The sequence below is a fragment of the Astyanax mexicanus genome, chromosome 20 (assembly GCF_023375975.1).
Source record: "Astyanax mexicanus isolate ESR-SI-001 chromosome 20, AstMex3_surface, whole genome shotgun sequence".
NCBI classification, from domain to species: domain Eukaryota; kingdom Metazoa; phylum Chordata; class Actinopteri; order Characiformes; family Acestrorhamphidae; genus Astyanax; species Astyanax mexicanus.
In genome coordinates this window covers 20,974,178-20,988,255 of record NC_064427.1, presented here as the reverse complement: position 1 = coordinate 20,988,255, position 14,078 = coordinate 20,974,178, and the positions used below count along the sequence as shown (strand labels likewise).

The following is a 14,078-nucleotide window of genomic DNA, read 5'->3' as shown; positions in this document are numbered from 1 at the left end:
CCATAGTCACGAGGCTGATTTCACCACAGATCTTTTACAGAAGAGAATACCGACTTCACAATCTCTTACAGGTTTGTTACACCACTAGGGAGCGCTCCTGAGTTAGCTTCCTATAGAGCAATTGAGCCAAATCAGAGTTTATTAATGTTTAATAATTTTATACTAAAATAATGTACTCATTTCCTCAACACAAAACAAAATCAAATGTTTCAGAAGCTTTTAAACTGCAGTTATAAAACTTTTAAACATGCTCTGAGCATCCGCGGTGGTTGCACCAGTTGTGCATAAGTTTTTATGTAGGCTAGTTGTAATGGAAGTGTTTACTAAATTCAGATTTACGCAGATTTACTAAATCAAAAAGGGTTGCACCGAAAAAACTAGTATATACATACAATATATTACGATATATGAATCATAATATAGCAAACCCATATATTATCCAATAAGACATGTTTTAAGACCATGATAATTATTGAAATAATTTAATCATGAATTATAAAACAGGTGCATTTCCATAACAGCATGTTGATTGCCATGTTATTCATTTGTTTTTGTGTGACAATTCAACAAACTAACTGAGCACTGCCACTAAGACCAGAAGATCGCCTTTTCAAATCCTGTTCATGCAGCTTGTCATTGGCTACTGGAGCCCTGAGAGAGCACAAATGGCCTTATTCTCAAAGCATCTGTGAGCTAATGTATCAGAACATAGTCGCTGCGCTTTCCTCCAAGTAATTCAAGCAGTTCAAAAAGAGGCGGAGTCTGACTTCACATGTATCGGAGGTGTGCTAGTCTTCACTCTCCTTCACCCTTCTTACTAGTGATAGGAGGAGTCCTAATGAGTGGCTAATTGTTCGTGTAATTTGGGGAGAATATGGGGAAAAAATCGGAAAAATAACAACATTTAGTAAAAGGAAAGTTTAAAAATAAAGTGTTAAATAAGGACTTAGTAGAGACTTTACACAAGAAGTTAACTTCTTGCAACCCAATAAAGTCGTAATATTATGACAGCTCACAGTAGCAGTAATGCTAGCATCTTAACTGCCTAAACCTGTTTACTATAGAAAAATAAACATATACAAGTAAATATTCTTAGCTTTTTAGCAAAATACTTCATTCTACTTTCCAAAATTACAGGAATACCCTTGAAAATTACTTAATTACTGTTTTTAATCTACATTTTTAGCTGTTTAGCTCCATTCACTTCCTTGCAGTGGGTAGTCTCGCTATAAGCACGAGCTCTGGCTCTGAGTAAAGTCTGTGCGCGCGGAGTCTGCATCAGGCTGAGGATATGACGCAGCGAGAACTCCAGATCCCATGATGCACCGCGCCGTTGACGCTTGTTGTTACCTCCTGTTATTTTATGGTGGAATCTGCATATTATTACTAAATGTTTTATATATAAGTGTAACTTAATCAAAACTTTCAAATGACCATGCTCCTACTGCTGAGCTTAATTTTACTCTTAATTCTATTATAAAAAGGCAAAAAATAAATAAATAAATACAAAGCAACATATTTCTAATGTGTTTGTTTTTTATTTTATTATGTTTCTATTCTGTTTTTTTATAGTTTATTTAGTTTTTAGCATAAGTTGTCTACCTTAAATACCTTCATATTTATACATCAATATATTTTTTAATTCATGCTTTTATTCACGTATATACCCTGTTGAAAAACAATTTTTGAAAAATGTTGAAGAATTATCTAATCTTATAATTTTATTGGTTTTGTTTCATATTCATAAATTTAGTTCTTATGATAAACTCCTGATTTATTGCCTTCTGTTTCCAAAAGAGACAAAACCTTATATTACATGAATACAATAACAGTCCTCTTTAAAACTGTTAACAATTATATAAAATATAATAATAAAGAATTTCCTTCGCTATGATGTATAGATAAATATAATTTTTTTATGCATCTGATGTTGTGCAGTGTGTTTTGCTTTCACTTGCTTTTTTATGATCAAGATATATAAATAAATAAGTAAATACAAAGAGAACTACATTTCCCATAATGCACCGCAAGCCTTACTACGTAACAGGTTGATGGGAAAACATTTCATTTATAGGAAACAGAGCAAATCACAAGTCACTTATATATTTATATAAAAATTATATATAAATAAATTAAAAATACAAATATATATATATATATATATAATTTGTAAATAATCAGAATTGTGTGAATACGTTATTATTGTTTTACTTACTGTATATGCATTATTTATAGCATAACTATATACATTAATATATTGACACATATATGTATGCTACATCTCGTAAATACATAATAATAACACTGATAATAAAGTTACTGTACACAACATAGATTTAATAGATTAAACTAACTATTTCATTGTATTTAAAGGTATATAATATATATTATTTTATTTATGAATTAGTGTCTGTATTAGATTTTTGGAATGAATATTTTTGCTATTTTATTCATTTAATAGTAGCCATTTTTATTTAATGATATTAGATTATTTTTATATTAATGTTTAAATATTTATTTATTAGTAGTAAAATATAAGTCAGTGTGGCAGGGGGCGGGGCTTATCATAATACAGAATTCTGTTTGTTTGGCTGAAGTTTTATTGACGTATATTATAAGACTGTTACTAAGCAGTCCGTCACTGCGTTATCTTTCACACACTTAACCCGGCTGTAAAACGCTGTTGTGGTACTGTGGTGGTACATTCTGGGAAAGATAAGAGGATGAATAAAGATGAACAGTGGAGAACATCATGTGATGGTGAACATCACTGTGCGTGTCTACCTGTAATTAACTCTGTACACCTGTATGTCACTGTCCACTGACTTTATGTTTATTTTGATTTAATTCAAGCGTTACCTGTTATTTCCTGCTAACAAAGGCATGTTCAGACTTGCCCTGACAGTTTGCCCAACTGCTCCCCCTGCTGGGCAGGTGCTGCAGTGGCAGGTATCAGGTAAGGCTGCTATTAGCTTTAGGTTCACAGTCTGTGCTAAAAGAGATAACCTGTAATAACTGTAGGAATGTTATCATGTGTTCATGTACAAAGTAAAGAGAACATACGTCTGTTTACTAATATATCTGCTTATTATCACCTCACTATCACACACCTGTAACAAACACACACAGAACAAGCATAACACTGTGACCATTATGATCTTGCTTCAGATGCAAATAAAGAACTACAGAATGTATCTTTGTATAAACCCATGAATTAATTACCTTTATGAGTATGTAATATATTTATATACAGTAAATCATGTAGTGTAGTGTAGAGGTACTGTTCTATATGTTATAGCCTCAGTTTTAGAGAATATTCACATTATTTTTATAGTATTTACTAAACCCAAATAAATATAAAATCCTTTGAAAGTCATTGAGAGTGTCTACCTGTAATTAAATCTATATACCATTAGAATTTATAAATCTAAATAAACATTAATAAAGTCAATGTTTAGAAAGAGTGTCAACACGTAATTAACTCTATATAACATTAGAATTTATAAACCCAAATAGACATTAATAAAGTCAGGGGAAAAACAGTGAGAGTGTCTACCTGTAATTAACGCTATAAACCCAAATAAACAAATAAGGTAAGTAAAAATCAGTGAGTGTGTCTACCTGTAATTGATTCTATATAACATTTGAATTTATAAACCCGAATAAACATAAATAAAGGCAGAGGAAAGTCAGTGAGAGTGTCTACCTGTAATTAACTCTGTATATCATTAGAATTTATAAACCCAAATAAACATAAATAAAGGCAGTGAAAATCAGTGAGAGTGTCTGCCTGTAATTAACTCTATATATAATTTAAATGTATAAACGCAAATAGACATTAATAAAGTCAGTGGTCAGTGAAAATGTCTACCTGTAATTAACTCTATATAACATTAGAATTTATAAACACAAATAAACATAAATAAAGTCAGTGAAAAGTCAGTGAGAGTGTCTACCTGTAATTAACTCTATACAACATTAGAATGTATAAACCCGAATAAACACAAATAAAGGCAGTGGAAAGTCAATGAGAGTGTCTACCTGTAATTAACTCTATATAACATTAGAAATTATAAACCTGAATAAACATAAATAAAGGCAGTGGAAAGTCATGAGAGTGTCTACCTGTAATTAACTCTATGTAGCATTAGTATTTTTAAACCCAAATAAACATTAATAAAGTCAGTGTGTAAAGTAATTAACTGTACACAACTGTATTAATACTATATAACATTACATAACTGTGTATCTCCTGATATTAGGAATTAGACTACATTTCCCACAGTGCATTGCGGGAGGAAGCAGCGCCCCATAAGTCTTAGCGGTGCCGCTTCCTTGCCGTGGTTATTTTGTGGCGCGCGCTGGGAGCTCGAGAGATCAAACACTGACCCGCGGACCCGCCGGACCTTCACGACCCTACCCGAACCCGCCCACTGTAGCTGCATCACGCGCGCAGGTGAGTCCCGCGTACCTGTTCGCGCGCGCGCGCTGCAGTCAGGTGTGCGGTGCAGAAGGCGCGCGCGATTTTAAGGCCCGCGCTCCGGTCTGACCCCTTTCATCTTTTACCTTCACGAGACACACTGTATCAATATTCACCTTCATCTTACGGTTATTAACGCAGCCGCTCGCGCTCAGTACCTGCTGCCCTCACTGCAGGTGTTACATGTGCTGCAGATGAGAGCGCGCGCTGCTCAACGGCCTATATTAGCGTAATTGCACTATATAGTCAAATGTAGGGAGAGTTTTTTTGCGTCGACACGCCCACAATCTGCCCAAGTGATTTGAACGTTGGGTATACGTTGGCTGCTCACTTGGAAAAAAAGGTTCTATATAGTGAGGAAATACGTCTTTGTTGGACCATACAGAAATATTACAACTGTCTTTGTAATTATAGATTCATATAACCAGTTAAACCAGTTATGCACTCATATTTACTTTATATAACATTTTAATGAGATCAAATTAACATGAAGTCAGCGAGAGTGTCTACCTGTAATAAACTCTATAATATTACAATTTATAAACTCAAATAAACATAAAGTCAATGAAAAATCAGTGAGAGTGTGTACCTGTAATTAACTCTATATAACATTTGAATTTATAAAGCCAAATAAACATAAATTCAGTGGAAAGTCAGTGAGAGTGTCTACGTGTAATTAACTCTAAATAAAATTACAGTACAAAACCCAAATAAACATAAAGTCAGTGGTCAGTGAGAGTATCTACATGTAATTAACTCTATATTACATTAGAACACTAAACCAGAATACACATAAATTCAGTGGAATATCAGTGAGTGTCTACCTGTAATTAACTATATATAACAATAGAATTTATAAACCCAAATAAACATAAAGTCAGTGAGAGTGTCTACCTGTAATTAACTCTCTATAACATTAGAATTAATAAACTCAAATAAACATAAGGTCATTCTAAAGTCAGTGAGTGTCTACCTGTAATTAACTCTATATAACATTAGAATTAGTAAACTCAAATAAACATAAGGTCATTCTAAAGTCAGTGAGAGTGTCTACATGTAATTAACTCTATATAACTATAGAATTTCTAAACCCAAATAAACATAAAGTCAGTAAAAAGTCAGTGAGAGTATCTACCTGTAATTAACTCTATATAACATTATAATACTAAACCTAAATACACATAAAGTCAGTGGAAAGTCAGTGAGCGCTTCTACATGTAATTAACTCTATATAACATTAGATTATTTAAACTCAAATAAACATAAAGTAATTGGGAAGTCAGTAAGAGTGTCTACTTTTAATTAACTCTATGTAACATTAGAATCTATTAACCCAAATAAACATAAAGTCAGTGGAAAGTCAGTGAGAGTATCTAATGTAATTAACCCTAAATAACATTAGAATTTCTAAAGCCAAATAAGCACAAAGTCATTTTAAAGTCAGTGAGAGTGTCCACCTGTAACTATCTCTATATAACATTAGAATTAATAAATTCAAATAAACATAAAGTTTTTAAAGTCAGTGAGAGTGTCTACATGTAATTAACTCTATATAATATTAGAATTTCTAAACCCAAATAAACATAAAGTCAGTAAAATCAGTGAGAGTGTCTACCTGTAATTAGCTCTAAATGACATTATAATACTAAACCTAAATACACATAAAGTCAGTGGAAAGTCAGTGAGAGTGTCTATGTGTAATTAATTCTATATAACATTAGATTATTTAAACTCAAATAAACATAAAGTAATTGGGAAGTCAGTAAGAGTGTCTACTTTTAATTAACTCTATGTAACATTAGAATCTATTAACCCAAATAAACATAAAGTCAGTGGAAAGTCAGTGAGAGTATCTAATGTAATGTCTATGTGTAATTAATTCTATATAACATTACAGTACACAACTCAAATAAACATAAAGTCAGTGGTCAGTGAGAGTGTCTACCTGTGATAAACATCTATATAACATTAGAAAAAAGCTAAAGCCAAATAAACATCATTATAGTCATTGTAAAGTCAGTGAGAGTTTCTACCTGTAACTATCTCTATATAACATTAGAATTAATAAACTCAAATAAACATAAAGTCATTCTAAAGTCAGTGGGAGTGTCTACATGTAATTAACTCTATATAACAGTATATAACTATAATAACTCTTATATAACTACATTTCAAACAGTGCATTGGTATATGGTAAAGTCTTTCGGTTGGTAAAGTTTTAGAGAGAATCTGATGCACACCTTTGTTTCACAAACCAATCAGTGTGAAGGATAAAGAGACTCCGCCCCTACGTAGGTGATGATGAGAGGATGTAGCAGGTTGACAGTGTTTTACAGTGATGTTTATATTATCTTGTCTCTCCAGAAAATGCCTAAATCAAAGGAAGTGCTGTCCTCCTCCTCCAACAGCGACTCGGACAGTGAAGCCGATACGAAGGTACGTCGCTGATGATCTGTAGCATCAGTGGATCAATAATCTGATCACTTCTGATTGGTTGTTTGTTCGTTTTATCGGTTTCAGGCTAAGAGGAAGAGGCAGGCGACGCCGGAGAAATCCTCCAAGAAGCAGAAGAGTGGAGAGTCCTCCAAAACCTCCGGCTCCTCCAAAAGCAGCGGCGGCAGCAAAAACGACAACATGTTCCAGGTCAGGAGTCTTCATTACTGCATTACATTACTGTTATATTGTAATTGTAATTACTAGAGCTGTCAAACAATTAAATGATTACTTATTTAATTGTTTATTTTAATTGTTTTATTTGTTTAAATTTGACTAATAGAGTATAGATATTTTCTGATTCGATTCAGGCAAAATTAAACAAAATTAAACTAGATACACAGTGTCAGTCAAAAGTTTGGACACATCTTCTTATTAAATTTTTTTTATTGTTCTTCCTACATAGTAAATGAATAGTAAAGTCATCCATACTACTATCTGGGGAGCTGTTAATTTGCTGGTAACTCTAATGAACTTATCCTGTACAACAGAGGTACTTCCTGCTCTTACTTTCCAGGGGCGGTCTTGATGAGTGCCAGTTTCATCCTTATAACGTTTTTGATGGTCTCTGCGACTGTACTTAAGAACACTTTTAAAGTTCTTAAAATGTTTAGAACATTACTTAAATAGAGCTATTCACTGTATACTAACTGTGCCTCTTCACAACTTTACAACTGATGCATAAAGCTGACTGAGAAAATGCAGAGATGTAAAGAATGTAAAATATAAAACATATTCTGGTTTATTTAACACTTTTTTGCTTTAATAAAAAAATGTATATGTTTTTCTTTATAGTTTGGATGACTTTAGTATTAATTTGCAATGCAAAAAATTAAAAGTAAATTAAGCAGTGCCCAAATGTTTAACTGGTACTGTATAATCATAGGTGATGACAGAGACCCCCCATATATTTAAATAATTAAATTTAAACAGAAAATAAATAAATAAATAAAACAAAAAATATATTAAGAATAAAAAAAAAAACAGAATAAAACAATACAGAGTTTATAGTCCCTAATTTTTACACAGTTTCTCTGCTTCTTTTAATGAAGTTCGAATCAGAAATAATGAATATTCCTTAGTTATTATTATCATCATCATCATTAACAGCTAAAATATAAAACTGGTCCTGTCACACTTGTCTATTTTCTCTAAGATAGGGAAGATGAGATACGTGAGTGTCCGAGACTTCAAAGGGAAGGTGCTGATTGATATCCGTGAGTACTGGATGGATCAGGAAGGAGAAATGAAGCCGGGGAGGAAAGGTATCTGACCTGTTACTCTTTACTAACCACCTGTCGAGGATGTTTCTTTTATTTGGAAAGGAGAATTAAGTATTTTGCTTAAAATAGCCTAAAGTGGTCTAGCGGTCTAAAGCGCTGCCATTATGATCGGGAGATCGCCGGTTTGAATCCCAGTCATGCAACTTGCCATAAGCTGCTGGATCCTTGAGAGAGCACAATTGTTCTTGCTCTCTCTCTTGGTGGGCATAGTAGATGGAGCTCTTTCTCCTCATCACTCCTAGGGTGATGTGGATCAGCACAAAGCACAAGCGTCTGTGAGCTGATGTATCAGAACTGAGTCGCTGCGCTTTCCTCAGAGCATTAGCGCTGTGATGATGCTACTCGGTAATGCTGAAATAAGCAGCAGTTTAAAAAGAGGCGGAGTCTGACTTCACATGTGTTCACCCTCCTGGTGTTGTGGCATCACTATTAATGGGTAGATACAGCTGAATAGCAGCTGAATGGTGGGAAAATTGACCTAGCTAAATTGGAGGACAATTTGAAAGTATAAATAACCTAGAAAAGTAGAAATAATTAATAAAAAAAGCCTAAAAAACTTAACTGTATGTAAGTATTTATGTGTAAGTTTTTCTTCAGTAAGGCCAATTTATTCTTCATCACTAAGTTAACTTGCTGCCTAAGGTGTAGCCTGTGTGAGCGCCCTACGTAGCTGTCTGCTTCCTCAGTTTAAACCACGAAGACTAGAATGTGTGGGCTGTTCAGATGTATAAATTGGCCTTTAAGCACTAAAGACACTGTACTACTGCTACTGTGAGCTGATTGGCTGGTTGGTGAGCTGATGCTGGAGTTACAATCAGAGCACGGATTTTAAAAGCTTTATTACTAGGAGTTTTAAAGCTTTAAGAATTTTAGAAACCTTTTATTTTGTTCTGTGTTGAGGGATGAGTACAATATTTTAGTTTAAAATTATTAAACATTTATAAACTGTAAAAATGTTGCTCCATTGTGCCATATGAACCCATTTATTTTTAGACTTACCCAAGAGCGACCTCTGGTGGTCAAACAGGTCTGTAAGAGACCCTGAAGTGAGTCTTATCCTGTTGTCCAAAAGCATTTAAAAAATAAGGGTACCACTTTAAAATAAGACTACCTTTATAGGGTTTATAAATGGTTTAGAATTAGTTTATTAATATTTACTAATTAGGTTGCAAATGCCTTAAAAATCCTTAATAATCAGTTATAACACATATACGTAGAAAGGGCAACAATGACCTGTTGTTTGCCAAAAAGTGAACCCACAGCCATCTTCAATGTTGCCCTTTCTACGTATGTGTTATAACTGATTAATAATGATTTTTAAGGTATTTACAACCTAATTAGTAACCATTAATAAATTAATTGTAAACCATTTATACACCCTTTATAAAGGTAGTCTTATTTTAAAGTGGTACCAAAATAAATGCATTAAAAAAAACATTAAAAATGCTAAACATTTAATGCTCATCAGATTTTGTACTCGTCTTTTATATTGGGGAATTTTGTGCAGTTTTGATATTTAATTTTATTTGATCTTTTATACATGTAGTTTTCATGTTCCTTCATTTCCTAAAAATGCTCTTAAATTCACTTTGCATGCATATGTTTGTTTAAATTCTGTAATAATTATAAGAAAATATGGGTCCTGGACTAAGACCAGTTTAAAAACCCTGTATTAGAGTTTCTCTAGAGTTTCCCAACAAATGCAGGATAAACTCTTTTTAATACCCTTTGATTTCAGAAGTACTAGTGATCGAGCAGCTGTCCCAGTATTATAGTAATTTGTTGGATCTGTCTGTGTGTCTGTCTGTTCTCAGGTATTTCCCTGAACCCAGAGCAGTGGAATCAGCTGAAGGAGCAGATTGATGATATCGATGAAGCCGTGAGGAGAACATAAACACTCCGGGAGCCGACGCCGCTGTCTGATCTATTCATTCCCGCTCCGCGCTTTACCCACGTTTTATATAAAACAGATTAATAATAATCCATGGAGAGTTCTAGAACTGATCTGTACCTGTGTTTTAGATTAGGCCGATCGCTGTGTTGAGTTTACTGTTCCTTTTCTTTTCTACTGACCGCGGTCCTCATAACTCCGTAATGATTTTGTGGATGAGTGTGTTTGTGGGGGGTGGGGGTGGGGGGAATAGCCTGTGTTCACTTTTTACAATAAAGTTGATGGAAAGTTAAAAATAATCACCAGTGCTTCAGTGTTTGTGTACTTACTGAATTAGAGTAAGGGAAAGTTTTGGGTGTGTCCCAAATCAATCTTTGTTCCCTTCACACTTTCTTCAGGTAGTTTTTTTAAATTATACTATTTTAAGAAACTACTAATAATTCCATTTCCTTACTATGTTCCTCACAGTGGAAACTGACAGGTTAAATCTCTGAGACAGCTTTTTGTATCCTTCCCCTGAACAACTATGTTGAACAATCTTTGTTTTTAGATCATTTGAGAGTTGTTTTGATGAGCCCATGATGCCACTCTTCAGAGGAGATTCAAATAGGAGAACAACTTGCAATTGGTCACCTTAAATACCTTTTCTCATGATTGGATACACCTGGCTATGAAGTTAAAAACTCAATGAGGTTACCAAACCAATTTTGTGCTTCAGTAAGTCAGTAAAAAGTAGTTAGGAGTATTCAAACCAATAAAATGATAAGGGTGCCCATACTTTTGCACCGGTCAAATTTTGGTTTAATGCATATTGCACATTTTCTGTTAGTACAATAAACTTCATTTTAATCCTGAAATATTACTGTGTCCATCAGTTATTAGATATATCAAACTGAAATGGCTGTTGCAAACACCCAAATTTTTACAACTAAAAATGATTAAGATTAATAGGGGTGCCCAAACTTTTTCATATGACTGTAAACATAATACCATCTCTTGCAGTGTGACAAAAAGCAAATCAATAATTTTGAGTATATGTATGTATAAATGCTCATTGGTATTTAAATTGTGGGGAACTGACACCAGTAAATCCATAATTCCTGCTATTTACTTACTTAGAAGTATCTTGTTTCTCAGTGGCATAGTCACTGTGAAGGGTGGGGAATAGTTTTGTGATATATTTATTATCGCTGAATCGCAGTTTTGAGATATCGCTGTTATCATTAATTTACCACAGCTGAAAGGTGCTGGAAAAACTTAAAATGGGCCTTGAAAATGCTTAAATTTTACATTGTAAAGGGTGTATGAACCATGAATATTGTATTTTGCTATACAAAAGAATCCATTTGATCAGGGTCCCGGAAAAAAAAAAAAAACATTGCTTAGGGCCCCAGAACTTCCAAATCCGCCCCTGCCCACAGTAAATGTGTGCAGCAATCAAAGCTTAAAGGCACTCCAACCAAATACTAGACCAGGGGTGTCCAAACTTTTTTTTGGGGGGCCAGAGGGGGCCGCTTTTAGACTCTTTGGCCCGTTTTTCTGCGCTAGAAATGCGCACCCTCTCCGCTTTTAGACTCTTTGGCCCGTTTTTCTGCGCTAGAAATGCGCTCCCTCTCCGCTTTTAGACTCTTTGCCCCGTTTTTCTGCGCTAGAAATGTGCACTCTCTCCGCTTTTAGACTCTTTGGCCCATTTCTGACACCTAGCGTTCAAACTTTGAATCTCACATTATAAAAACCTGCTTAACAGCGGGCCAACTTTCATTCTATTTCTAAAATACCTCTCGGGCCGCTCCAAAAAAGGAAACGGGCCGCAAATGGCCCGCGGGCCGTAGTTTCGACACCCCTGTACTAGAGTGTGTGACTTTTTTTTTGGTGACAATTTTTTTTAAGCCAGGCTGTGTGCAAAAAAAAAATATGCCAAATTGAGATCTATCTTTTGGTCTTTCCTCCAAAACAGTTCCAGATTATCATATGGCCACACTTGGGAAAAAATTGCCCCAGACTGAAGTGCACTAGGTAGGGCACTAGGCCTCAGTTTGAGACACACCCTTAGTATGAGCTGCATTGGCAGACTTCAGCCAGCAGGTGGTGGAAAGGTGCAGCAGCGTACAGTCAGAAGTGAGAAACAGCGCCACCTGAGGCCACATTAACTTCTGTATAACGTGTAACAGTAGCAGCAGGAGCAGCAGTAGTCAGTCCAGCAGTCTGCTCCAGCCTCTCACACAGCTCACATCTACCGGCTCCAGCACCATGAGAGACCTTCACTTTAAAGACAACTTCTGGGTAAGAACTTTATCCACCATTTACTCACTATTTACTGCTTACAACCTCTTTATTATTTAATATAATCAACATACAGTGCTGTAAACTAGTTAAACAGGCTGCCTGTATCTTAGAGGAACCTCGGCATATTATTAAAATACTTATATATACTTAATTAGTAATAGATATATCCACTTTATTATAATCTGAGAACTTTTATCTACAGTTTTTTCTGCTTTTCACAGTATAGAGCTGTTTTTCAAGGGAACTTCCTCCCTATACATAACAGCAAAACCTTTTTGTGGTCGCTTTCCTCAAACCAACTGTCATAATCTTATTTCACAAAAGAGGTGGTTGTTTTTTAATGTATATATGAAACCAGTTATTATTTTTTTATTATTTAAAAATGTTCTGCTTTCAAACTATTGAAAAAAACATATGAAATTAATTAGTATACAAATTAAAAAGTGGTAACCAAACCAGAATATGTTGAATATTTTACATTCTTCAAAAAGTAGCACCTCTTGCTTAGATAGAGACAGTTTTGCACATCTCTGCTGGATTTTCTCAGTCAGTTTTATGAGGTAGAGTCAACTGGAATTCAGGCTTTCAGTTAACAGCTGTGCTGAACTCATCAAGAGATAATTCCTTGAATTTCTTGTCTCTTAATAAAGTGTTTGAGAGCATCAGTTGTAAAGTTGTGAAGAGGTGGAGTTACAGGTATACAGTGAATAGCTCTATTTGAGTAATGTTCTAATCCAGATTATGAGAAGCAGAATTAAAGAAATAATTAAAGAATTAAGAAAGAAGTTAGTCAATTTCAAAGCCAAAACGTTTCAAATTTTGTGCAGTTCCAGCAAAGACCATAAAAATACTTATAATGATAATAATAATGGGGACCACCCCAGGAAAGCAAGAGCAAGAGTTCCCTCTGTTGCACAGGATAAATTTATCAGAGTTACCAGCATCAGAAACTAAAACATTGTTTTTACACATATAGAGGAATAATAATAACTTTCACTTTTAAGATCATTGAATTTTGGCGTTTCAATTATTATTCATTTAGCTCTGATCTCAAAAACATCAAGCTATTTACGCCTCTATGTCCAAGAATTCTCTGTCCATCCTGTCATCAGACATTTGTTAGAGGTAAAAAATACAGGAAAGGGTATTTTTATGTAGAACACTGCTATGCAAAATTAACATTTAATTTGTGTAAACTTGACAGATTATTATTGTAATTTAGCAGTGATTTCAATCACTGTAAATTAATTTACATTTTTTTTCAGTAGAGTTATTTACTTATCGTCTGTAATTTTAACAGGAAAACTCTGGTAACCACAGCTGCCAGCGTTTTCCTGTAAAAACTACAGTTTTTTTTTTACAGTGTAGGAATAACCCTGCCCCTTTAAGAAACTAACCTTTGACATCAGTGACATCACAAATAATATTTATACTGTTTTATTCTATTTTCAAAGGACTGAAGACACTTGCTGCTGCTTGTTTAGCAGTAATTGACAATAATTTACAGTAATTTTATGTAATATTTCTCATATTGTCTCCATACTTACAGTAGTTTAAACATGTAAAGTTTAGGCTTAAGTTTAGGTCCTTCATGTCCCAGTAAAATATCATTGTTGGCTAAAAAAAAATCCTTCAAGACGGTTAG

At 34.2% G+C, this 14,078-nt stretch overlaps 2 protein-coding genes across 4 annotated transcripts in view; both read left to right on the top strand.

Annotated features, from left to right (window-relative positions):
• Positions 1-4,303: 4,303 nt before the first annotated feature.
• On the top strand, positions 4,304-10,446 carry sub1a (SUB1 regulator of transcription a). The gene is made up of 5 exons (XM_007228833.4): positions 4,304-4,456; positions 6,845-6,916; positions 7,001-7,123; positions 8,130-8,238; positions 10,071-10,446. The coding sequence occupies exons 2-5, from the start codon at positions 6,848-6,850 to the stop codon at positions 10,148-10,150; spliced, it is 381 nt and encodes a 126-aa protein (XP_007228895.1). The 5' UTR covers positions 4,304-4,456; positions 6,845-6,847; the 3' UTR covers positions 10,151-10,446.
• A 1,863-nt stretch (positions 10,447-12,309) lies between these two features.
• pstpip2 (proline-serine-threonine phosphatase interacting protein 2) overlaps positions 12,310-14,078 on the top strand; it is a 30,261-nt gene continuing 28,492 nt past the window's right edge. Inside the window, exon 1 of one of the 3 annotated variants that reach the window (XM_007228836.4) lies at positions 12,310-12,430. Coding sequence is in view for 1 of the 3 variants with exons in the window: in XM_007228835.4 (XP_007228897.3) it covers positions 12,398-12,430 (33 nt within the window). In the remaining 2 variants the exon portion in view is untranslated. Of the gene's footprint in view, positions 12,431-13,897; positions 13,940-14,078 lie in introns of those variants that run through there. The other 2 variants (XM_007228835.4, XM_022681165.2) reach the window with 2 other exon arrangements.

What these genes read in the sequence shown, in the direction of transcription:
- sub1a (XM_007228833.4), top strand. Translation starts at nt 6,848, where the DNA reads ATGCCTAAATCAAAGGAAGTGCTGTCCTCCTCCTCCAACAGCGACTCG. An exon ending in AAAACGACAACATGTTCCAG is followed by an intron (nt 7,124 to 8,129) that starts GTCAGGAGTCTT and finishes ATTTTCTCTAAG; the next exon opens with ATAGGGAAGATGAGATACGT. An exon ending in AATGAAGCCGGGGAGGAAAG is followed by an intron (nt 8,239 to 10,070) that starts GTATCTGACCTG and finishes GTCTGTTCTCAG; the next exon opens with GTATTTCCCTGAACCCAGAG.